General features: G+C 45.7%; 1 protein-coding gene across 1 annotated transcript; it reads right to left on the bottom strand.

Moving 5' to 3' along the window:
- Window positions 1-22,711: 22,711 nt before the first annotated feature.
- Window positions 22,712-24,446, bottom strand: LOC125554448 (AAA-ATPase At3g50940-like). Its single transcript, XM_048718005.1, has one exon. The coding sequence runs from the start codon at window positions 24,426-24,428 to the stop codon at window positions 22,926-22,928; it is 1,503 nt and encodes a 500-aa protein (XP_048573962.1). The 5' UTR covers window positions 24,429-24,446; the 3' UTR covers window positions 22,712-22,925.
- Window positions 24,447-26,455: the final 2,009 nt, after the last annotated feature.

Below are 26,455 nucleotides of genomic sequence, written 5' to 3' on the forward strand. Positions count from 1 at the left end.
CGGAACGATTCCGATGTCCAAATATAGGCTTCCAATATATCGATCTTTATGTCTCGACCATTTCAAGACTCCTCATCATGTCCGTGATCACATCCGGAACTCCGAACAACCTTTGGTACATCAAAATACATAAACTCATAAAGAAACTTTCATCGTAACTTTAAGCGTGCGGACCCTACGGTTCGAGAACAATGTAGACATGACCGAGACACGTCTCCGGTCAATAAACAATAGCGGGACCTGGATGCCCATATTGGTTCCTACATATTCTACGAAGATCTTTATCGGTCAGACCGCATAACAACATACGTTGTTCCCTTTGTCATCGGTATGTTACTTGCCCGAGATTCGATCGTCGGTATCCAATACCTAGTTCAATCTCGTTACCGGCAAGTCTCTTTACTCGTTCCGTAATACATCATCTCGCAACTAACTCATTAGTTGCAATGCTTGCAAGGCTTAAGTGATGTGCATTACCGAGAGGGCCCAGAGATACCTCTCCGACATTCGGAGTGACAAATCCTAATCTCAAAATACGCCAACCCAACAAGTACCTTTGGAGACACCTGTAGAGCACCTTTATAATCACCCAGTTACGTTGTGACATTTGGTAGCACACAAAGTGTTCCTCCGGTAAACGGGAGTTGCATAATCTCATAGTCATAGGAACATGTATAAGTCATGAAGAAAGCAATAGCAACATACTAAACGATCAAGTGCTAAGCTAACGGAATGGGTCAAGTCAATCACATCATTCTCCTAATGATGTGATCCCGTTAATCAAATGACAACTCATGTCTATGGTTAGGAAACATAACCATCTTTAATTAACGAGCTAGTCAAGTAGAGGCATACTAGTGACACTCTGTTTGTCTATGTATTCACACATGTATTATGTTTCCAGTTAATACAATTCTAGCATGAATAATAAACATTTATCATGAAATAAGGAAATAAATAATAACTTTATTATTGCCTCTAGGGCATATTTCCTTCAACACTGTCTTGTACTACAAATTCTGTTTTTGCTTACTAGCTAGCTAGATGTTAATAATTAAATGTATACGGTTTACGGTAGTTGATTAATTCTATGCACATGCCCGCTTAATTAAGACATGCAAAGGTGTGCGCATGCAGTTGGCACTGGGTCTTGTTAGACATTAAAGTTGAGGAAGGAAAAGTTGAATTACTGGACTCACTAACTAAAGAAGATAAAGACTTCACCATCGTGAAGGGGATAGTCAACAGGTAATTTCAATCATTATTAACTATATCTCGGCCTATTATTAGTTCGTCATTTCCTGATATGAACTATTTAATAACCCCTTTATTAATTTTCTTTGCCGGCGGGCAGGGCATGGGCAAAGTTCATCAAGGTGACTCCAGGCAAGTGGGCAAAAAAGTTGTTTTGGCATCGACCAAAGGTAAGTAATTAAGTAGTACTAGCTAGCTACCATCTCTTTAATTCTTGTTTCAATATCATTAATTAATTATCATGCTTGATGAATCATTATCTGATTCAATTCCATTCTCGTAAAGGCCCTGAAGCAGGCGCCGGGGAATAATCTGTGTGCATTCTATGTTTGCGAGAACATTCGCATGATGACGTGCGAAAGGAGCAGATCTGATAGACAGGACTGGGTACGTTTGTCAGAACACTATTCACACCATTATCGATATCTAGTCACACAACTAACACACATGCATATTGATCTCCCTCTTAACAGTTCAGATCGGTGCGGGATAAGCTCCTACCATCGGACCGCAGGTAAACGGGAGTTGCATAATCTCATAGTCATAGGAACATGTATAAGTCATGAAGAAAGCAATAGCAACATACTAAACGATCAAGTGCTAAGCTAACGGAATGGGTCAAGTCAATCACATCATTCTCCTAATGATGTGATCCCGTTAATCAAATGACAACTCATGTCTATGGTTAGGAAACATAACCATCTTTGATTCAACGAGCTAGTCAAGTAGAGGCATACTAGTGACACTCTGTTTGTCTATGTATTCACACATGTATTATGTTTCCAGTTAATACAATTCTAGCATGAATAATAAACATTTATCATGAAATAAGGAAATAAATAATAACTTTATTATTGCCTCTAGGGCATATTTCCTTCACTCCCACTTGCACTAGAGTCAATAATCTAGTTCACATCACCATGTGATTTAACACCAATAGTTCACATCACCATGTGATTAACACCCATAGTTCACATCGTCATGTGATCAACACCCAAAGGGTTTACTAGAGTCAATAATCTAGTTCACATCGCTATGTGATTAACACCCAAAGAGTACTAAGGCATGATCATGTTTTGCTTGTGAGAGAAGTTTAGTCAACGGGTCTGTCACATTCAGAGCCGTATGTATTTTGCAAATATTCTATGTCTATAATGCTCTGCACGGAGCTACTCTAGCTAATTGCTCCCACTTTGAATATGTATCCAGATTAAGACTTAGAGTCATCTGGATCAGTGCCAAAACTTGTATCGACGTAACCCTTTACGACGAACCTTTTTGTCACCTCCATAATCGAGAAACATATCCTTATTCCACTAAGGATAATTTTGACCAATGTCCAGTGATCTACTCCTAGATCACTATTGTACTCTCTTTGCCAAACCAGGGCAGAGTATACAATAGGTCTGGTTCACAGCATAGCATACTTTATAGAACCTATGACTGAGGCATAGGGAATGACTTTTCATTCTCTTTCTATTTTCTGCTATGGTCGGGTCTTGAGTCTTACTCAACTTCACACCTTGCCACACAGGCAAGAACTCCTTCTTTGACTGTTCCATTTTGAACTACTTCAAAATCTTGTCAAGGTATATACTCATTGAAAATCTTATCAAGCGTCTTGATCTATCTCAATAGATCTTGATGCTCAATATGTAAGTAGCTTTACTGAGGTCTTTATTTTAAAGAACTCCTTTCAAACACTCCTTTATGCTTTGCAGAATAATTCTACATTATTTCCGATCAACAATATGTCATTCACATATACTTATCAGAAATGCTGTAGTGCTCCCACTCACTTTCTTGTAAATACAGGCTTCACCGTAAGTCTGTACAAAACTATATGCTTTGATCAAATCATCAAAGCGTATATTCCAACTCCGAGATGCTTGCACCAGTCCATAGATGGATCGCTGGAGCATGCACATTTTGTTAGTACCTTTAGGATTGACAAAACCTTCTGGTTGCATCATATACAACTCTTCTTTAATAAATCCATTAAGGAATGCAGTCTTGTTTATCCATTTGCTAGATTTCATAAAATGCGGCAATTGCTAACATGATTCGGACAGACTTAAGTATAGATACGAGTGAGAAACTCTCATCGTAGTCAACACTTTGAACTTGTCGAAAACCTTTTGCGACAATTCTAGCTTTGTAGATAGTAACAATACTATCAGCGTCCGTCTTCCTCTTAAAAATCCATTTAATTAACATGGTTTTCTGATCATCGAGCAAGTCAATCAAAGTCCATACATTGTTCTCATACATGGATCATATCTCAGATTTTATGGCCTCAAGCCATTTCGCAGAATCTGGGCTCATCATCGCTTCCTCATAGTTCGTAGGTTCATCATGGTCTAGTAACATGACTTCCAGAATAGGATTACCGTACCACTCTGGTGCGGATCTTACTCTGGTTGATCTACGAAGTTCAGTAACAACTTGATCTGAAGTTTCATGATCATCATCATTAACTTCCTCACTAATTGGTGTAGGTGTCACAGGAACCGATTTCTGTGATGAACTACTTTCCAATAAGGGAGCTGGTACTGTTACCTCATCAAGTTCTACTTTCCTCCCACTCACTTCTTTCGAGAGAAACTCCTTCTCTAGAAAGGATCCATTTTTAGCAACGAATATCTTGCTTTCGGATTTGTGATAGAAGGTGTACCCAACAATTTCCTTTGGGTATTCTATGAAGACGCACTTCTCCGATTTGGGTTCGAGCTTATCAGGATGAAACTTTTTCACATAAGCATCGCAGCCCCAAACTTTAAGAAACGACAACTTGGGTTTCTTGCTAAACCGCAGTTCATATGGTGTCGTCTCAACGGATTTAGATGGTGCCCTTGTAACGTGAATGCAACTGTCTCTAATGCATAACCCAAAAACAATAGTGGTAAATCAGTAAGAGACATCATAGATCGCACTATATCCAATAAAGTGCGGTTATGATGTTTGGACACACCATAACATTGTGGTGTTCCAGGTGGCGTGAGCTGTGAAACTATTCCACATTGTTTTAATTGAAGACCAAACTCGTAACTCAAATATTTGTCTCCGCGATCAGATCGCAGAAACTTTATTTTCTTGTTACGATGATTTTTCCACTTCACTCTGAAATTCTTTGAACCTTTCAACTATTTCAGACTTATGTTTCATCAAGTAGATATACCCATATCTGCTCAAATAATCTTGTGAAGGTCAGAAAATAATGATACTTGCCACGAGCATCAACACTCATTGGATCACATACATCGGTATGTATTATTTTCAATAAGTCAGTAGCTTGTTCCATTGTTCCGGAGAACGGAGTTTTAGTCATCTTGCACAAAAGGCACGGTTTGTAAGCATCAAATGATTCATAACCAAGTGATTCCGAAAATCCATCTTTATGGAGTTTCTTCATGCGCTTTACACCGATATGACCAAAACGGCAGTGCCACAAATAAGTTGCACTATCATTATTAACTTTGCATCTTTTGGCATCAATATTATGAATATGTGCATCACTACGATCGAGAGCCAACAAACTATTTTCGTTGAGTGTATGACCATTGAAGGTTTTATTCATTTAAATAGAACAACAATTATTCTCTGATTTTAAATGAATAACCGTATTGCAATAAACATGATCAAATCATATTCATGCTCAACGCAAACGCCAAATAACATTTATTTAGGTTTAACACTAATCCCGAAAGTATAGGGAGTGTGCGATGATGATCATATCAATCTTGGAACTACTTCCAACACTCATCGTCACTTCCCCTTCAACTAGTCTTTGTTTATTCTGTAACTCATGTTTCGAGTTACTAATCTTAGCAACCGAACAAGTATCAAATACTCAGGGGCTACTATAAACACTAGTAAAGCACACATCAATAACCTGTATATCAAATATACCCTTGTTCACTTTGCCATCCTTCTTATCCACCAAATATTCAGGGCATTTCCGCTTCTAGTGACCATTTCCTTTGCAGTGTAAGCACTCAGTTTCAGGCTTTGGTCCAGCTTTGGTCTTCTTCACGGGAGTGGCAACTTGTTTGCCATTCTACTTGAAGTTTCCCTTTCTTTCCCTTTGCCCTTTTCTTGAAACTAGTGGTCTTGTCAATCATCAACACTTGATGCTCTTTCTTGATTTCTACCTTCATTGATTTCAACATCACGAAGAGCTCGGGAATCGTTTTCGTCATCCCTTGCATGCTATAGTCCATCTCGAAGTTCTAGTAACTTAGTGATGGTGACTAGAGAATTCTATCAATCACTATCTTATCTGGAAGATTAACTCCCACTTGATTCAAGCGATTGAAGTATCCAGACAATCTGAGCACATGCTCACTAGTTGAGCGATTCTCCTCCATCTTTTAGCTATAGAACTTGTTGGAGACTTCATATCTCTCAACTCGGCTATTCGCTTGAAATATTAACTTCAATTCCTGGAACATCTCATATGGTCCATGATGTTCAAAACATCTTTGAAGTCCCGATTCTAAGCCATAAAGCATGGTGCACAAAACTATCAAGTACTCATCATATTGAGCTAGCCAAACGTTCATAATGTCTGCATTTGCTCCTGCAATAGGTCTGTCACCTAGCAGTGCATTAAGGACATAATTCTTCTGTGCAGTAATGAGGATAAACCTCAGATCGCGGATCCAATCCGCATCATTGCTACTAACATTTTTCAACACAATTTTCTCTAGGAACATATCAAAATAAACATATGAAAGCAGCAACGCAAGCTATTGATCTTACAACATAATTTGCAAAATACTACCAGGACTAAGTTCATGATAAATTTAAGTTCAATTAATCATATTACTTAAGAACTCCCACTTAGACAGACATCTCTCTAGTCATCTAAGTGATCACGTGATCCAAATCAACTAAACCATAACCGATCATCACGTGAGATGGAGTAGTTTTCAATGGTGAACATCACTATGTTGATCATATCTACTATATGATTCACGCTCGACCTTTCGGTCTCCGTGCTCCGAGGCCATATCTGCATATGCTAGGCTCGTCAAGTTTAATCTGAGTATTCCGCGTGTGCAAAACTGGCTTGCACCCGTTGTAGATGGACGTAGAGCTTATCACACCCGATCATCACGTGGTGTCTGGGCACGACGAACTTTGGCAACGGTGCATACTTAGGGAGAACACTTCTTGATAATTTAGTGAGAGATCATCTTAAAATGCTACCGTCAATCAAAGCAAGATAAGATGTATAAAAGGTAAACATCATATGCAATCAAAAATATGTGACATGATATGGCCATCATCATCTTGTGCCTTTGATCTCCATCTCCAAAGCATTGTCATGATCTCCATCATCACCGGCATGACACCATGATCCCCATCATCTTGATCTATATCAATGTGTCGTCACATGGTTGTCTCGCAAACTATTGCTCTTCCAACTATTGCTATCGCATAGCGATAAAGTAAAGCAATTATTTGGTGCTTGCATCTTATGCAATAAAGAGACAATCATAAGGCTTCTGCCAGTTGCCGATAACTTCAACAAAACATGATCATCTCATACAACAACTTATATCTCATCACGTCTTGACCATATCACAACATGCCCTACAAAAATAAGTTAGACGTCCTCTACTTTGTTGTTGCAAGTTTTACGTGGCTGCTACGGGCTTAGCAAGAACCGTTCTTACCTACGCATCAAAACCACAACGATAGTTCGTCAAGTTAGTGCTGTTTTAACCTTCACAAGGACCGGGCGTAGCCACACTCGGTTCAACTAAAGTTGGAGAAACTGACACCCGCCAGCCACCTGTGTGCAAAGCACGTCGGTGGAACCAGTCTCGCGTAAGCGTACGCGTAATGTCGGTCCGGGCCGCTTCATCCAACAATACCGCCGAACCAAAGTATGACATGCTGGTAAGCAGTATGACTTGTATCGCCCACAACTCACTTGTGTTCTACTCGTGCATATAACATCAACACATAAAACCTAGGCTCTGATACCATTGTTGGGGAACGTAGTAATTTCAAAAAATTTCCTACGCACACGCAAGATCATGGTGATGCATAACAACGAGAGGGGAGAATGTTGTCTACGTACCCTCGGAGACCGAAGCGGAAGCGTTGACGCAACGTAGAGGAAGTAGTCGTACGTCTTCCCGGTCCAACCGATCCAAGCACCGTTACTCCGGCACCTCCGAGTTCTTGACACACGTACAGCTCGATGACGCACCCCGGGCTCCGATCCAGCAAAGCTTCGGGGAGGAGTTCTGTCAGCACGACGGCGTGGTGACGATCTTGATGTTCAACGGTCGCAGGGCTTCGCCTAAGCACCGCTACAATATGACTGAGGTGTAATATCGTGGAGGGGGGCACCGCACACGGCTAAGGAACGATCACGAAGATAAACTTGTGTGTTCTAGGGTGCGCCCCTGCCCCCGTATATAAAGGAGCCAAGGGGAGGGGGCGGCCGGCCAAGGAGGGGAGTAGGACTCCCTTTCTTTCCTAGTTGGAGAAGGAGAAGGGTGAAAAGAGGAGGAAGAGGGGAAGGAAAGGGGGGGCGCCGCCCCCTTCCCTTGTCCTATTCGGACTAGGAAGGGGAGGGGCGCGTGGCCACCTCCTGCCTCCTTCTCTCTTCTCCCTCAAGGCCCATGTAGGCCCAATAACCCCCCGGGGGGTTCCGGTAACCCCCCGGTACTCCGGTAAAATGCCGGTTTCACCCGGAACGATTCCGATGTCCAAATATAGGCTTCCAATATATCAATCTTTATGTCTCGACCATTTCGAGACTCCTCGTCATGTCCGTGATCACATCCGGATCTCCGAACAACCTTCGGTACATCAAAATACATAAACTTATAAAGAAACGGTCATCGTAACTTTAAGCGTGCGGACCCTACGGTTCAAGAACAATGTAGACATGACCGAGACACGTCTCCGGTCAATAACCAATAGCGGGACCTGGATGCCCATATTGGTTCCTACATATTCTACGAAGATCTTTATCGGTCAGACCGCATAACAACATACGTTGTTCCCTTTGTCATCGGTATGTTACTTGCCCGAGATTCGATCGTCGGTATCCAATACCTAGTTCAATCTCGTTACCGGCAAGTCTCTTTACTCATTCCGTAATACATCATCTCGCAACTAACTCATTAGTTGCAATGCTTGCAAGGCTTAAGTGATGTGCATTACCGAGAGGGCCCAGAGATACCTCTCCGACATTCGGAGTGACAAATCCTAATCTCAAAATACGCCAACCCAACAAGTACCTTTGGAGACACCTGTAGAGCACCTTTATAATCACCCAGTTATGTTGTGACGTTTGGTAACACACAAAGTGTTCCTCCGGTAAACGGGAGTTGCATAATCTCATAGTCATAGGAACATGTATAAGTCATGAAGAAAGCAATAGCAACATACTAAACGATCAAGTGCTAAGCTAACGGAATGGGTCAAGTCAATCACATCATTCTCCTAATGATGTGATCCCGTTAATCAAATGACAACTCATGTCTATGGTTAGGAAACATAACCATCTTTAATTAACGAGCTAGTCAAGTAGAGGCATACTAGTGACACTCTGTTTGTCTATGTATTCACACATGTATTATGTTTCCGGTTAATACAATTCTAGCATGAATAATAAACATTTATCATGAAATAAGGAAATAAATAATAACTTTATTATTGCCTCTAGGGCATATTTCCTTTAGCAATTGCTAACATGATTTGGACAGACTTAAGCATCGCTACGGGTGAGAAGGTCTCATCGTAGTCAATCCCTTGAACTTTTCGATTTTTTTTTCAACAAGTCGAGCTTTGTAGACAGTAACATTACCGTCAGCGTCAGTCTTCTTCTTGAAGATCCATTTATTCTCAATTGCTTGCCGACCATCTCAGATTTCATGGCTTGAAGATCCATACTTTGTTCTCATACATGGATCCCATCTCAGATTTCATGGCTTCAAGCCATTTTGCGGAATCTGGGCTCACCATCGCTTCTTCATAGTTCGTAGGTTCATCATGATCTAGTAGCATGACTTCCAGAATAGGATTACCGTACCACTCAGGTGCGGATCTTACTCTGTTTGACCTACGAGGTTCTGTAGTAACTTGATCTGAAGTTCTATGATCATCATCATCAACTTCCTCACTAGTTGGTTTTGACGTCACAGAAACCGGTTCCTGTGATGTACTATTTTCCAACAAGGGAGCAGGTACAGTTACCTCATCAAGTTCTACTTTCCTCCCACTCACTTCTTTCGAGAGAAACTCCTTCTCTAGAAAGGATCCATTCTTAGCAACGAATGTCTTGCCTTCGGATCTGTGATAGAAGGTGTACCCAACTGTCTCTTTTGGGTATCCTATGAAGACACATTTCTCTGATTTGGGTTCGAGCTTATCAGGTTGAAGCTTTTTCACATAAGCATCGCAGCCCTAAACTTTAAGAAACGACAACTTTGGTTTCTTGCCAAACCATAGTTCATATGGTGTCGTCTCAACGGATTTTGATGGTGCCCTATTTAATGTGAATGTGGCCGTCTCTAAAGCATAACCCCAAAATGATAGCGGTAAATCAGTAAGAGACATCATAGATCGCACCATATCAAGTAAAGTACGATTACGACGCTCGGACACACCATTACGCTGTGGTGTTCCGGGTGGCGTGAGTTGCGAAACTATTCCGCATTATTTCAAGTGTAGACCAAACTCGTAACTCAAATATTCTCCTCCACGATCAGATCGTATAAACTTTATTTTCTTATTACGATGATTTTCAACTTCACTCTGAAATTCTTTGAACTTTTCAAATGTTTCAGACTTATGCTTCATTAAGTAGATATACCCATATCTGCTTAAATCATCTGTGAAGGTGAGAAAATAACGATATCCGCCACGAGCCTCAACATTCATCGGACCACATATATCTGTATGTATGATTTCCAACAAATCTGTTGCTCTCTCCATAGTACCGGAGAATGGCGTTTTAGTCATCTTGCCCATGAGGCACGGTTTGCAAGTACCAAGTTATTCATAATCAAGTGGTTCCAAAAGTCCATCAGTATGGAGTTTCTTCATGCGCTTTACACCGATATGACCTAAACGGCAATGCCACAAATAAGTTGCACTATCATTATCAACTCTGCATCTTTTGGCTTCAACATTATGAATATGTGTATCACTACTATCGAGATTCATCAAAAATAGACCACTCTTCAAGGGTGCATGACCATAAAAGATATTACTCATATAAATAGAACAACCATTATTCTCTGATTTAAATGAATAACCGTCTCGCATCAAACAAGATCCAGATATAATGTTCATGCTCAACGCTGGCACCAAATAACAATTATTTAGGTCTAATACTAATCCCGAAGGTAGATGTAGAGGTAGCGTGCCGACCGCGATCACATCGACTTTGGAACCATTTCCCACGCGCATCGTCACCTCGTTCTTTGCTAGAGTTCGCTTAATCCGTAGTCCTTGTTTCGAGTTGCAAATATTAGCAACAGAACCATTATCAAATACCCAGGTGCTACTGCGAGCTCTAGTAAGGTACACATCAATAACATGTATATCACATATACCTTTGTTCACCTTGCCATCCTTCTTATCCGCCAAATACTTGGGGCAGTTCCGCTTCCAGTGACCAGTCTGCTTGCAGTAGAAGCACTCAGTTTCAGGCTTAGGTCCAAACTTGGGTTTCTTCTCTTGAGCAGCGACTTGCTTGCTGTTCTTCTTGAAGTTCCCCTTCTTGTTCCCTTTGCCCTTTTTCTTGAAACTAGTGGTCTTGTTGACCATCAACACTTGATGCTCCTTCTTGATTTCTACCTCCGCAGCCTTTAGCATTGCGAAGAGCTCGGGAATTGTCTTATCCATCCCTTGCATATTATAGTTCATCACGAAGCTCTTGTAGCTTGGTGGAAGTGATTGGAGAATTCTGTCAATGACGCTATCATCCGGAAGAGTAACTCCCAGTTGAATCAAGTGATTACAATACCCAGACATCTTGAGTTTATGCTCACTGACAGAACTATTCTCCTCCATCTTGCAGCTATAGAACTTATTGGAGACTTCATATCTCTCAATCCGGGCATTCTTCTGGAATATTAACTTCAACTCCTGGAACATCTCATATGCTCGATGACGTTCAAAACGTCGTTGAAGTCCCGGTTCTAAGCCGTAAAGCATGGCACATTGAACTATCGAGTAGTCATCAGCTTTGCTCTGCCAGACGTTTTTAACGTCGTCAGTTGCATCAGCAGCAGGCCTGGCACCCAGCGGTGCTTCCAGGACGTAACTTTTCTATGCAGCAATGAGGATAATCCTCAAGTTACGGACCCAGTCCGCGTAGTTGCTACCATCATCTTTCAACTTTGCTTTCTCAAGGAACGCATTAAAATTCAACGGAACAACAGCACGGGCCATCTATCTACAATCAACATAGACAAGCAAGATACTATCAGGTACTAAGTTCATGATAAATTTAAGTTCAATTAATCATATTACTTAAGAACTCCCACTTAGATAGACATCCCTCTAATCCTCTAAGTGATCACGTGATCCAAATTCAACTAAACCATAACCGATCATCACGTGAAATGGATTAGTTTTCAATGGTGCACATCTCATGTTGATCATATCTACTATATGATTCACGCTCGACCTTTCGGTCTCCGTGTTCCGAGGCCATATCTGCATATGCTAGGCTCGTCAAGTTTAACCCGAGTATTCTGCATGTGCAAAACTGGCTTGCACCCGTTGTAGATGGACGTAGAGCTTATCACACCCGATCATCACGTGGTGTCTGGGCACAACGAATTTGGCAACGGTGCATACTCAGGGAGAACACTTCTTGATAATTTAGTGAGAGATCATCTTAAAATGCTACCATCAATCAAAGCAAGATAAGATGCATAAAAGATAAACATCACATGCAATCAATATAAGTGATATGATATGGCCATCATCATCTTGTGCTTGTGATCTCCATCTCCGAAGCACCGTCATGATCACCATCGTCACCGGCGCGACACCTTGATCTCCATCGTAGCATCGTTGTCATCTCGCCAACCTTATGCTTCTACGACTATCGCTACCGCTTAGTGATAAAGTAAAGCATTACAGGGCGATTGCATTGCATACAATAAAGCGACAACCATATGGATCTTGCCAGTTGCCGATAACTCGGTTACAAAACATGATCATCTCATACAATAAAATTTAACATCATGTCTTGACCATATCACATCACAACATGCCCTGCAAAAACAAGTTAGACGTCCTCTACTTTGTTGTTGCAAGTTTTACGTGGCTGCTACGGGCTAAAGCAAGAACCAATCTCACCTACGCATCAAAACCACAACGATAGTTTGTCAAGTTGGTGCTGTTTTAACCTTCGCAAGGACCGGGCGTAGCCACACTCGGTTCAACTAAAGTTGGAGAAACTGACACCCGCCAGCCACCTGTGTGCAAAGCACGACGGTAGAACCAGTCTCGCGTAAGCGTACGCGTAATGTCGGTCCGGGCCGCTTCATCCAACAATACCGCCGAACCAAAGTATGACATGCTGGTAAGCAGTATGAGTTATATCGCCCACAACTCACTTGTGTTCTACTCGTGCATATAACATCAAACCATAAAACCTAGGCTCGGATGCCACTGTTGGGGAACGTAGTAATTTCAAAAAAATTCCTACGCACACGCAAGATCATGGTGATGCATAGCAACGAGAGGGGAGAGTGTTGTCTACGTACCCTCGTAGACCAAAGCGGAAGCGTTGACGCAACATAGAGGAAGTAGTCGTACGTCTTCCCGGTCCAACCGATCCAAGCACCGTTACTCCGGCACCTCCGAGTTCTTGACACACGTACAGCTCGATGACACACCCCGGGCTCCGATCCATCAAAGCTTCGGGGAGGAGTTCCGTCAGCACGACGGCGTGGTGACGATCTTGATGTTCAACGGTCGCAGGGCTTCGCCTAAGCACCGCTACAATATGACTGAGGTGTAATATCGTGGAGGGGGGCACCGCACACGGCTAAGGAACGATCACGAAGATCAACTTGTGTGTTCTAGGGTGCGCCCCTGCCCCCGTATATAAAGGAGCCAAGGGGAGGGGGCGGCCGGCCAAGGAGGGGCGCGCCAGGGGGGAGTCCTACTCCCACCGGGAGTAGGACTCCCTTTCTTTCCTAGTTGGAGAAGGAGAAGGGTGAAAAGAGGAGGAAGAGGGGAAGGAAAGGGGGGGCGCCGCCCCCTTCCCTTGTCCTATTCGGACTAGGAAGGGGAGGGGCGCGCGGCCACCTGCTGCCTCCTTCTCTCTTCTCCCTCAAGGCCATGTAGGCCCAATAACCCCCCGGGGGGTTCCGGTAACCCCCCGGTACTCCGGTAAAATGCCGGTTTCACCCGGAACGATTCCGATGTCCAAATATAGGCTTCCAATATATCGATCTTTATGTCTCGACCATTTCGAGACTCCTCGTCATGTCCGTGATCACATCCGGATCTCCGAACAACCTTCGGTACATCAAAATACATAAACTTATAAAGAAACTGTCATCGTAACTTTAAGCGTGCGGACCCTACGGTTCAAGAACAATGTAGACATGACTGAGACACGTCTCCGGTCAATAACCAATAGCGGGACCTGGATGCCCATAGTGGTTCCTACATATTCTACAAAGATCTTTATCGGTCAGACCGCATAACAACATACGTTGTTCCCTTTGTCATCGGTATGTTACTTGCCCGAGATTCGATCGTCGGTATCCAATACCTAGTTCAATCTCGTTACCGGCAAGTCTGTTTACTCGTTCCGTAATACATCATCTCGCAACTAACTCATTAGTTGCAATGCTTGCAAGGCTTAAGTGATGTGCATTACCGAGAGGGCCCAGAGATACCTCTCCGACATTCGGAGTGACAAATCCTAATCTCAAAATACGCCAACCCAACAAGTACCTTTGGAGACACCTGTAGAGCACCTTTATAATCACCCAGTTACGTTGTGACGTTTGGTAGCACACAAAGTGTTCCTCCGGTAAACGGGAGTTGCATAATCTCATAGTCATAGGAACATGTATAAGTCATGAAGAAAGCAATAGCAACATACTAAACGATCAAGTGCTAAGCTAACGGAATGGGTCAAGTCAAACACATCATTCTCCTAATGATGTGATCCCGTTAATCAAATGACAACTCATGTCTATGGTTAGGAAACATAACCATCTTTAATTAACGAGCTAGTCAAGTAGAGGCATACTAGTGACACTCTGTTTGTCTATGTATCCACACATGTATTATGTTTCCGGTTAATACTTAATAACAATTCTAGCATGAATAATAACATTTATCATGAAATAGATATAATAAACTTTATTATTGCCTCTAGGGCATATTTCCTTCAACACTGTCTTGTACTACAAATTCTGTTTTTGCTTACTAGCTACTAGATGTTAATAATTAAATGTATACGGTTTACGGTAGTTGATTAATTCTATGCACATGCCCGCTTAATTAAGACATGCAAAGTGTGTGCGCATGCAGTTGGCACTGGGTCTTGTTAGACATTAAAGTTGAGGAAGGAAAAGTTGAATTACTGGACTCACTAACTAAAGAAGATAAGACTACACCATCGTGAAGGGGATAGTCAACAGGTAATTTCAATCATTATTAACTATATCTCGGCCTATTATTAGTTCGTCATTTCCTGATATGAACTATTTAATAACCCCTTTATTAATTTTCTTTGCCGGCGGGCAGGGCATGGGCAAAGTTCATCAAGGTGACTCCAGGCAAGTGGGCAAAAGTTGTTTTTTGGCATCGACCAAAGGGTAAGTAATTAAGTAGTACTAGCTAGCTACATCTCTTTAAATTCTTGTTTCAATATCATTAAATTAATTATCATGCTTGATGAATCATTATCTGATTCAATTCCATTCCTCGTAAAGGCCCTGAAGCAAGGCGCGGGAATAATCTGTGTGCATTCTATGTTTGCGAGAACATTCGCATGATGACGTGCGAAAGGAGCAGAATCTGATAAGACAGGACTGGGTAACGTTTGTCAGAACACTATTCACACCATTATCGATATCTAGTCACACAACTAACACACATGCATATTGATCTCCCTCTTAACAGTTCAGATCGGTGCGGGATAAGCTCCTACCATCGGACCGCATACTAGCACTTCAAGAAATAGCCGGATTTTTGCTCAACCAGGTCATAGATCCCAAAGGAGAATACTATTACCCGCTACCGCCCCCATGAACCACTTGTCATCGTGCTCCGGAGGCACCAAAGGCAACATATGTAGGAGAAATTGTATATGTATATATAACTATATGTGTGAATAATTAATGGTGTTGGTTGTGAGACATTCGATGATATATATATATATATATATATATATATGCGGTTCTACGTACGAGAAAATCTATTTATATATATGCATAACGTGTACAATTTGTAGTATGTGAAAATACCAGCAAACAAAAAAATTGAATGGAAAATAAAGCAACCCCCCCCCAAACATTTTAGTACCGGTTGGTGTTACCAACCGGTACTAATGTCCTACGCGCACACGGGTCTGGCTCGTGCCACGTGGTGTCACTTTAGCGCCGGTTCATGACGAACCGGTACTAAAGGGGGGGGGGGGCTTTAGTCCCCACTCTTTAGTGTCGGTTGGCAAACCGGCACTAAAGGCCGTTACGAACCGGCACTAAAGGCCGGTTCTGCACTAGTGCCCGTCGGCCGGCAAGCCCCACACCTGCGCCGCCCTCCCTCCTAGCCGAGCCGCCTGCTCGCCTCGACCATGGCGACCACCATCGTGCCAAGGCCTCGCCACCCCCCGCTCGGCCCTGCCGACCGACGCCACTGCCTTTGCACCTCGTGTACGCCATCGACGGGGAGACCAGCGCCGGAGAGGTGCTTCGCCGGGGCGTCGCAATGGAGAAGAGCGCGGAGTGCGTACGAAGTGTTTGAGAAAATGCCAGAGAGAGGAGGAGGAGAAGAAAGAAGAAGATTGATGCTGCAGGTGGGCCCATCCTGTCAGAAAGGCGTTTAGAAGAGACGAATCGGGCAATTTCCCGATATGGTAGTTTTTTTGTTAAAGATTAGTTAAAAAGTGGTAATTTTCGGCATAAATTTATAAAGTGGTCGTTTATAGGCACGGTTCCACGAAATGTGGTAGTTTTTTGTTAAATACTCGTTATCATGGGATGCAAGGCGTGAACCACTCCGGCGGCGGCCAGCTCCGGTGCCGCCCAAGGCCCTCCACCTTCTCCAGGCTGCCATCCTTGAGGCTGAACACCCCGACGGCATTGTAGTACTGCTCGCTGGCATCCTTGTACGCCCACGGATCATCCTTGGTGTAGTAGATGCAGCCGGCACTGAGCTCTGGGTGCTTCCTCGTGGACACGCAGAGGCAACCCTTCGCCCCCGACGAACAGCGTGGCTTCGCCAATGTCCTCTGTCTCTTTCCACCCTTCCTTGCCGGCGTTGAGGACCTGCACCATGAAGTAGTAGGTCCGTGTACCCCAACTCTCCTCGAACTCCTTGAGCACGAAGGTGGACACGGTCCGGGCCGGTCCGGGCCTTGACCGAGCCGCCAGTTGGACCGGCCGCCGGCGGACCGAGCCGGACCGGACCGACCAGCCTCACGGTCCTGTTTGCCGGGACCGGACCGGCGGTGACGAAGCCCGAGCCGGACAGAGAGGACCGAGAGGACCGGCCATGGAGAGGTTGCGGTGACCATGGCGTCGGCAACGACGGCAAGAGACGGATGTGGTGACCATGGCGGAGGCGTCAGGATGTGGATGTGGTGGTCGTGATCTTCTGCGCGGCGACCATGGACGCCGGAAGGCACGGGAGCAAGCCGTCGCGGCCACAAACAGCACACCGGTGGCAGCAGCAATGCGCGCGTCGGAGTCCTCTAGCGCGTGGCCGGCGAAGTGCTGGTGCACTAGCAGCAACGCACGCGCGCACACTGAGGTCCTCTGGGAGAAAGCCAACGACGCGGGCTATGTGTCCGGTGCCGGATCTTGTTAGCTTATCTTGTGCACGTCTTTGTTGTTCTTTCTTAGCATTTTCTTAGCCGCATGCAAATAAGGTAGCACGTGCATGAGCGCACAAATTTGGGTGTGCTAGTCCTCCATGATTTGTGGATCAGACCTAACGTGGAGCTGAGTCCTAGTCGTGGGCGTAGTGGACGCAGAAGCCGTTAATGAAAGGAAAGGGAGACGACCGTATCAGATCGATCCCGTCTTTCACGTTCTTTCTGTTTCTCCTACGCTGGATGAATGGAAAGGGAAACGGCAGAGAAACCTCATCCTTTTACGCTAATATTACGTTGAATGAAAGGAAAGGGACGGCCGCCATTGTCGCGCGCCATGTCGACGGACTTCTCACCGCCATCGTCGAACTGCCTCATCGCCGCGTCCAGCTGCTCGAATGTGAACTGCCTCGTGTTGACCATGCCGGATTCAGACCCCATCGCTGGTTCACGTCGCCGGAGGGCTGCTTGATTGAGAAACAGCCAAGTTTGTTTCGGTCCAACGGTCCAAACCGAGCTAAGACCGGACCGGACCGGTCGATTTTCGGGCCGAAATTCATGGCTCGGACCGGCCATATTTTCCAGCGGGCCAGGACCGATCGGTCCGGTCCAGCGCGGTCCGCGAGCGGGCCAAAAAGCCCGCTCGGTACGTCCAGCCCTAAGCACGACCATCAGCGGCCCACCTGGTGCCGCCACCAAGTACTCGCGGTGGTCCGGGTGGGCTGGCAACAGCAGGCTCGGCGCGACCGCCGCACTCGTGAACACGCCCGGGGCATCGGCATCACGCTCCTCTCATGCCTCCACTTCGCCGGAGTATGTGATTGAGTAGAACCTGCCATTGTGGTAGACGGCATCCTCGACGCCGTTTAACGAGCAGCGCGGCAGCCTCCACGTGTCGGCCTCCCCCGTGGCGACGGGCTCAACGCCATCGCGCGGTAGCGCGAGCCGCCACGCACCAGCCCCCGCCACGGCACCATACCGCGGCACCGTGATTAGCATGGCGATGGAGGCGGTGTCGGAGAGGACGACCTTGTGGTAGAGTGAGTGTCGCATCTGATCGGCTCTCAACGTCATGGTGCCGTGGGGGTATGGCGGCGGCCCCCTGAGGAACCACATCACGTCGAAGGTGAAGTGGCTGCGCCCGTAGTGGACGTCGAGGCAGGGGATGGTGTCGATGGCCGGGAGCGCGCGCCGCTCGCCCATGAACGGGTTGACGAGGCGAAGCCGGGCCCAGTCGTCGGCGGTGACTAGCCACCCGCAGGAGGAGGAGGATCCCAGAACGGCGTGGCCGGGATCCGGGGCGCGCATGGCTGTGGCGCGGCGGTTGGCGAGGGAGAAGAGCTCCGGGGCGTCGCCGGGCAGGACGAGACACGGCGCCTCCGGCCTGAACGCGTCGCGAGAGGTGCGGAAGGCCGCGGTGAAGGCCAGGCGGTCGAGGAGGTTCAGCCGGCCGTGGATGCTGGATAGCATATCTGGCGGGAGGCCTGCGGCGCTGGCGACGACCGGCTTTGCTCGGTTTCGCCGCATCGGAAGGAGAGGGATGGATCGGGGGATTGGGATCGAGATATGGGTGGTCGGATTGGAGATCAACGGTTCAAGTACTAACCTAGCCACCTTCCCCGTCTCCAAGTCTCTCTCGGGTCAGAAACTGCAAAAGACAACAAGCGTCTGACTTTTCGAATTAATAACGGAAATGGTAGCTAGCGAACGTCCCCGGAATGGGTAGCATTTCGACTGATTTTGATGGCATTTTAGTTATATGTGATGTGACGGTTTCTTCAGAGCGATATAGCATGGCATTTTTTGGGAAGATGGCAGTTTTGAAACTTCATCTCAGAAAATGTCATGTCGCTCTGAAGAAACTCGCATCCCACACGGAACTAAAAATACCATGAAAACGTTCTCAAATGCCACCTTTCTTGGTGAACATTCGCCAGATAAGAGGGACCATTAATAAAGCCCTGAACTACGTAAGCACATTCACTGATAAATAAGACACACAATGCACTATAAACTTGTTCATTGTTGGCATGGATGGCTATAGTTCTTTCGGCGTCGCTCGTGCCACCTCCCTGTCCTTCCTTTTTCTCAGATGTAGTCACGGCTAAAACAAGGTGGACCATTTGAAGATGTAGTCAGCGGTATGACGAGGAATAAAGCCTTCGATAGAAAGCTTGTTAGGGCATGGCCAATGCATAGCCCTAGGAGATGTCCCGCAGGCCATGTAGGACCGGGTATCAGAAAAAGTAGGTTCGTATGGTGTAGCGAGATCCTCGGCAAGAGCCGGGTGCTTGGGAGAAAAAATATAGTCTGGTGTGACGATGCCATGGACCTAGGGTAGGGTCATAGGCCTGACCTATACACCCTACCCAAGGTCACTATCCTAAAATCAAGGACATTCAAAGTATAGCAAGAGACACCGACTGAAGTAACCATGGAATGCAATCCACTCGATCAGTTACCCCACTCGGATACCCCAAATTTCACTCGACCAAGATGAAGTCATTCGACCATACAAGGAATCACTCGGAGTACAGAAGACCTAGAGTCACTCAGGATGGCAACGGATAGGCGTTCACTCCGTAGTCTTAAAGATCATTAATAGCACTTTATAGCTGGCGTTACCAATAAAGCCCTATCTTAATGTACATTGAACCCTGTAACGGGGGACGGCCGGGGTCCTGGCGCACTCTATATAAGCCATCCCCTCCTCTGGGACAAGGGTTCCCACCCCCTGTAACACACACCCATATTCCAGTCAACCGCCTCAGGGCACCGAGACATAGAGCTTTTACCTCCTCCGAGAGGGGCCTGAACTCGTAAGCTCGTGTGTACAACCTCGCCGTAGCTAGGGCCTTGCCTCCTCATACATAACCCCTACTCTTACTGTCAGACTTAGTACCACGACACGGTGCATAAAGCTGAAAAAGTTGAAGTGGAGGTAGGGATGCATGTGTAGTGGGAGTCTTTTTTTTTAACAGGAAAGACCACGAAGGACCTAGATCTTCATTAAAACTTCAGCGGTTACAACACAAAGCCCACACAAGGACTCACATAAAAGGAAAATAACACCTAAGCCCTTGATTTTGACAAGAAGGACCCTAAACTAGAACTAAAAATTGCAATCCGGTCCACAACATCTTCTTCCTGGATGTAGACTCGCCGTTGCCGGGGACGCGCCACTTGGGGCGACAAGACCATCGCAGCAGCTTAGAACCGCTTCGAACTCTAGATAGAAGATGCATCTGCCTCCCCGGGCTTTGCTAGACACACGGACGGATTTTTACAAGTTTCACGGACTGTCACATGTGGCATCGTTTGATTGGGATTAAGGAGAAGGAAGGATCCCACCCTCCCTGAAAATCAGGGGGCGGAGAGGTTAATTAGTACTAAGGCCTCCATAAAACTCCGTTGTATGCCCGTGAGTGTAGGATTATTGCTGCCTCCCCTATCGCTCTTTGGCTGGGAGGAAATACACGGCCGTCATTCGGCCAGAAGGGGCAACGACATGGTGTGGAACACCGGCTGCCAGCGGGTGCCGTAGCTCCACCTGATCTGCCGCTGCTAATATGCTCCGAACCCACCTGCAAAAACCAGATCCTCTAGCATCACCATCGCTCCATCCACCTCCATGGCAGCTTGAAGCAACAGAGGAAAGGGGATGAATCCTTCTCCAAATCATGGCAGCAACCGAGCTTATTGGAGGATGCGCCGATGATGAATCACGCAGCAGCAAGTAGCATCACGCCACTGCCACCAACCACAGCATCGCCGCTAGCCACCATGTGCTGCTCATACGCACAGGCGGCGCGCTCCTCATCGGCATATCGTCAATCCTAGGCATCACGCCCAACACACCAGAACGGAAACTGAACCTACAACTACTATGTACAAGAACACGCCGATCACCTCCCCATCACTTCTCCGACGAGCGCTGCCGGCGGAGAGGATCCGGGATTGGGCCGGGAAGGAACTGTCTCGAGAGACTCTCAACTGTAGCATTGGGAAGAAAAAAATCAATATAGATGCATGAAGCTACGTTTTGTCATGGGACATCTGTATCCATATGCCATCATTGTGCATGCCTTTATGACTACTTCATAAAGCCCACAAAGGGTTGCGAACACCCTTCAAGAGATTATAAATTATTGCCCGAATAACCCCATGAGCAGATGGATGGCTTCTTCAAAGAGATTATAAATTATTGCCCGAATAACCCTTCAAGAGATTATAAATTATTGCCCGAATAACCCCATGAGCAGATGGATGGCTTCTTCAAAGTCAGAATGGTTTCAAAGAGCGCTCGAAGCTCTCCCTAATACTTTTTTTTTGCGGGGCGAAGCTCTCCCTAATACAATTCCATCTTGCCACCGAAAGATGTGATTTTTAATGGAACGGGCATCATCAACAATTATTTGGTATGTTGAATGAGGTGGACATTGACTAGAAGATTATATAAGGATTTGACCAAGAAATTACCGGATGTTTCAAGATCGAAGCAAACCTTGTCTAGCTCGTTAGAGCCTCTTGCTCGAAGATATCCGGGCGGGCGGCTAAGGGCATGTACAATGGTGCTATCTTAGCAATGGCACGTAGGATAAATGATGAGGTGGAGGAAAGAGAAATCATAAGAGAAGGCTTGTCTTCTCTTAATTAAGAGAAGGCAAGAGATGATCTCTTAGCTCAATATGTCTCACCATGTTTTTAGGAATTACTAGTTATTGAAGATCAGGCTAAGAGATGACCCATTGTAGACATGTTTTTTTGTCATCTCTAAATTACATGCAAGATCTAAGATAAGACTACCTTGTCGACCATTGTTCATGCCCTAACACAAGAGCTCATGGTATTTGGTGTAGAGTGCCGCCTAGTTTTTTTTTTCAAAAAGGGGATTCGCTCCAGTCTCTGCATCAGAATGATGCATACGATCAATATTATTAATAAGCAAAAGATTCAACATAAGTCTCCAAGTCTCGCACACAGTAGTAAACAAAGGCTCACGAAGAGCAAAACATCAAAAGAAAAGCCACAACCGGCTGGCATAAAAATATAGGAGCACTACATGCATATCCTATTACATGACCGCCATCCAAACCGGTTGAAAATATCCTGTGCTACCATCTCCCATCGGGTAGACACAGTAACCAAACGCTCCCTGGCCTCCGTCGGAGTGAGTGCCGCCTAGTTGAACCATGTAGCCAGCCAAAACTTGTCTCTCCCATTGCCGACCATAAAACTAACCCTCTAATGAAAAATATATTGGGTGTGGCAACACACGGGCGTTCTTCTAGTTTGGTTTGGTTTCGTCCCTCCACCCAATATCACGTCATGTATGAAATCAATTAAATTAAATAAATTTTTATCAAAAGCTCAACAAATAATCAAAACTTTTCATGTCTTCCTCTATTCATATCCAAATCAAATCAAATCAAATCAAATCTTATCAAACCTCAACTAAAGCAAAAGTTTCATTGTCTTTTCCTATCTAGACTAAAATCAAACCTTACCAAAATCTACAAACATATATAGTGGGTGTACTGACACGATTGATATTGAACCGCTAAAATTATTATGTATGAGACCGGTTGCAACACACACAGGCAACTAGCCGTCTCTGCAGCTATCCCGTGACGCCGTCGTTCTGCTTGTCGTTTATTTTGCTTCTCCTTGCTTTGATGAATTCCATAAGCACACGCAGCGCAACGTCGACGTCCTCGCTCCGAAGCAGCATCTCGGACACCTCCGCCGGTGTAACCTCCACCGCCGCAAGCAGTTCTTGAATCTCCGGGAAGAGAGCATGGTCGTCGAGGAGGTGGTAGTTCCGGGCCAGCGTCCTGAAGGCCTCCCAGCCACAGTGTCCCATGTAGACGTGCATGTCCATGCGCCCCGGGCGTAGCAGCGCCCGGTCAAGGCGGTCCTTGTAGTTGGTGGTGAAGACGATGACGCGCTCCTCGCCGGTCGTTGACCACAGGCCGTCGATGACGTTGAGCAGGCCCGAGAGTGTCATCTTGTTGCGCTCACGGCTCCGGAAGTATCCTCTTGCTCCGACGTCGTCGTACTCGTCGCCGTCCTCGTCGGTGTCGGTGTCGGTGTCGGTCGCCTGGCGTAGCTTGCCGTCTTTTTCCCTGGACATGGTGTCGAAGCTGCAGTCAATGTCCTCGATGATGAGGATGGACTTGTTGGGCATGTCCATGAGCAGCCTCTGCAGGCACGAGTTGTCGTAGACCCCGGAGAGGTCAAGGTCGTAGAGGTTGAACCGGAGGTAGTTGGCCATGGCGGCCACCAGGCTGGACTTGCCGGTCCCGGGCGGGCCGTAGAGGAGATAGCCGCGCTTCCACGCCTTGCCGATCCGCCGGTAGTACTCCTTGCGCTTGAGGAAGCGGTCGAGGTCGTCCATCACGGCCTGCTTCATGGACGGTTCCATGGCGAGCGTGTCGAAGGTGGCCGGGTGGTGGTGGTTGATGCCTCTCCAGCTCGAGCTCTCGTTCAGGAAGATCTTGAGCGCGCGGTCTCGCAGCCGCAGCTCCTCCGCCTTGGACATGATGAAGGGCACGTACTTGTGGAGCGCCGTCTCCGTGTGCTCCGCGTCGAAGCTGAGCTCCAGGGATTCCTGGGCCCTACTCTTGCCGCCGTTGCCGCCGCTCTCGATGGACGTCCACCGGAACTCAACGCCTTGGAAGGTGTCGGTGGTGGAACCCCCGTTCTCCATGCTCAGGAGCGTGCTCCAGCTGGCGCTCCCGCCGGGCTCCTTGTTGCGGGTGCGCGCGAGGCAGAGCCGGCTCATGCTCTGCGGGTTGATCTTGGTGGCCAGGTACGTGAGCGCCGCGTCGAACAGGTCGTTCTCGTTGTACCCGCCGCCGAGGCCGAGGCCGCCGAGCACGCGCCGGATGACAATGGTGTGACGCTCCTTCTTAGGGGCGCTGTAGCGGGAGCGCACGAACGCGGCGCCCCAGCGCACCGCGGCGCGCAGCTCGTCGGGCAGGAGCTCCCGCGCCATGCTGCGTGCCAGCATGGCGTACGCGCTCACCGTGGCCGCCGTGGCGAGCGCCTTCTTGTACGCGTCCACCACCGCTGCCCCCTCCGGCGACGATGCCATGCTGCTTGTCTTTGGCAAGTACTCCATGGCTACGTACCAAGGACTTGTTTCGATCGAGTTGCGTCGCCTTGTTTGCCAGCGTACGTCCCGCGTTTATATTGCAGAAAAGCCCCGAGGCTAGCCAACTCGACACGCGAGTCGATCACAACGGTTGTTGTACGCGGATACAAACTCGACACGGCTCTACGTCAAGCCCCGAGGCTAGCGAACCAGGCCGGGCCAGGCAGACCCGTGCGAGCTACTGGGCCTTTCTTGTCTTGGCTGCCTAGCCCGTGCGAGAAAACATCTACAGAAAGTTGCGATCATCCAATACAAAAAAATTGTAAACTGTAAAATATCACCCTGCCATGGTCCATGGCAATCGTAAGGATGATCACATCACAAATTTTGAAAAATGGTTCTGTTGTTCACATCACAAATTTAGAGAAAATAATTTTTGTAAAGAAAAACATGGCAAATTTGCATGGTCCGATACAAAAATAAATAAATTGACTACATAGAAAATACCAACAAAATGTGGTGAACAAAACAAAATCTAGTTGCCAACCCTTCTACGATGTTCCCCCACAAACAACAAGATCAGTTATAACTTGTGGATTGACCATGATGTAATGCAAGTATTTGCCAAATTTGCCATGAATGTCTACATACAAAAAGTATCTTTGACAGATTTATATATTCTTGAGCGAAAATCTAGGCTTGGCATGATTTAATGAAAATTTGCCAATCATAGAAAACTAAAAGTAGCAATTGTACAACTATGCAATTTTGCCATATTCTTTGAATCAAGTTAGAAATGGATGTAAATCTTGCCATAAAATTTATCTGTGCTTGTGAGAAGGCAGGAAGTTTCCATGTTGATAAAATATGATAGTATGTGAAAAAAATAATTTGCGATGGTATGTTAAAAATTGCCATGGTGTAATTAATAAAGTTGCCATAATCTAATTAGTAAAATAATTTTTTCATGGTCCGTCTACTAAATTTTCCATGGTAAGTCTAATATACTTTCCCATGGTGAGTCTAATAGATTTGTCGTGATCGAAGAACAAAAAATATGGTAATTTGTGTAAATTTGCCATAATGCATACATACTACATGCCATGATATTGTAGCTAAAATTTGCAATGTTTTGGAAAAAAGAAAAATGTTTTGAAATTGTAACGTGACCATCCGAAAAAAAAATTACCATTGTGTGAAAAAAATATTCCTAGAGTTGTCGTGTGTGGAATTTTTTTCCTATGACTTGTCATGGTACATAAAGTTTATTTTCCATCGTCCATAAAGTTTGTCGAGGCCTGACACTTTTAGTTGCTCTACAACATGTCAAATCCTTTTTTTGTGAAGGTCCCATGGCAAATTAATGAAAAATTATTCTCTCATAGATGGCAAAAATGTCTAAAAGTCACATGGTAAATTTTGGGAATTCATTTCCTCAAGTAAGGATTTGTAAGTTTGCCATGATGGTAAATTTAGTGTAAATTTGTTGTCTGTGAGAAATAAAAATTCTTGGATCTGCCAAGTGACCACTCAAAAATGGCTTCCAAAAAGTTGGAATGATACAGAATGAAATTTTCCCCAAAATTGCTATGCTGTAGTTCAGCCAAAATTGCCATGTCAGAATCCAACAAATTGTTGTAATGGTCATAGAACATCTAAAATTTGCTCTAAGAAAAATTAGATCAACAAAACTATGCTTTAAAAATTGCCATGGCACTGAAATCTACCACTGCAGTGAAAAAATTGTCATGGTCCAGGGAAAAGATTGACATAGCCTACAAATATGTTATGCTAACAAATCACTCTCACCTTTTATATGTTTACTTGATTCAAGTGGAATCATAATTCAAACGAGCATGGTAAAAAAGCAGTATACAACATGGTTTGTACCTCAACAATGTGGAAGGGTGTGGAGGCAGGGGAGCAGATGAATTCGCCGACGTGGCATTGCCCATCACCTGCAACACGGCACGCGCAACTTCATGATGGAGGGTAGAAGAGCAGGACGCCAGAGACAACGATGCCAGGTAACCTAGAGGAGCACGAAGGTGTCG

Source organism: Triticum urartu, chromosome 4 (assembly GCF_003073215.2).
Source record: "Triticum urartu cultivar G1812 chromosome 4, Tu2.1, whole genome shotgun sequence".
NCBI lineage: Eukaryota > Viridiplantae > Streptophyta > Magnoliopsida > Poales > Poaceae > Triticum > Triticum urartu.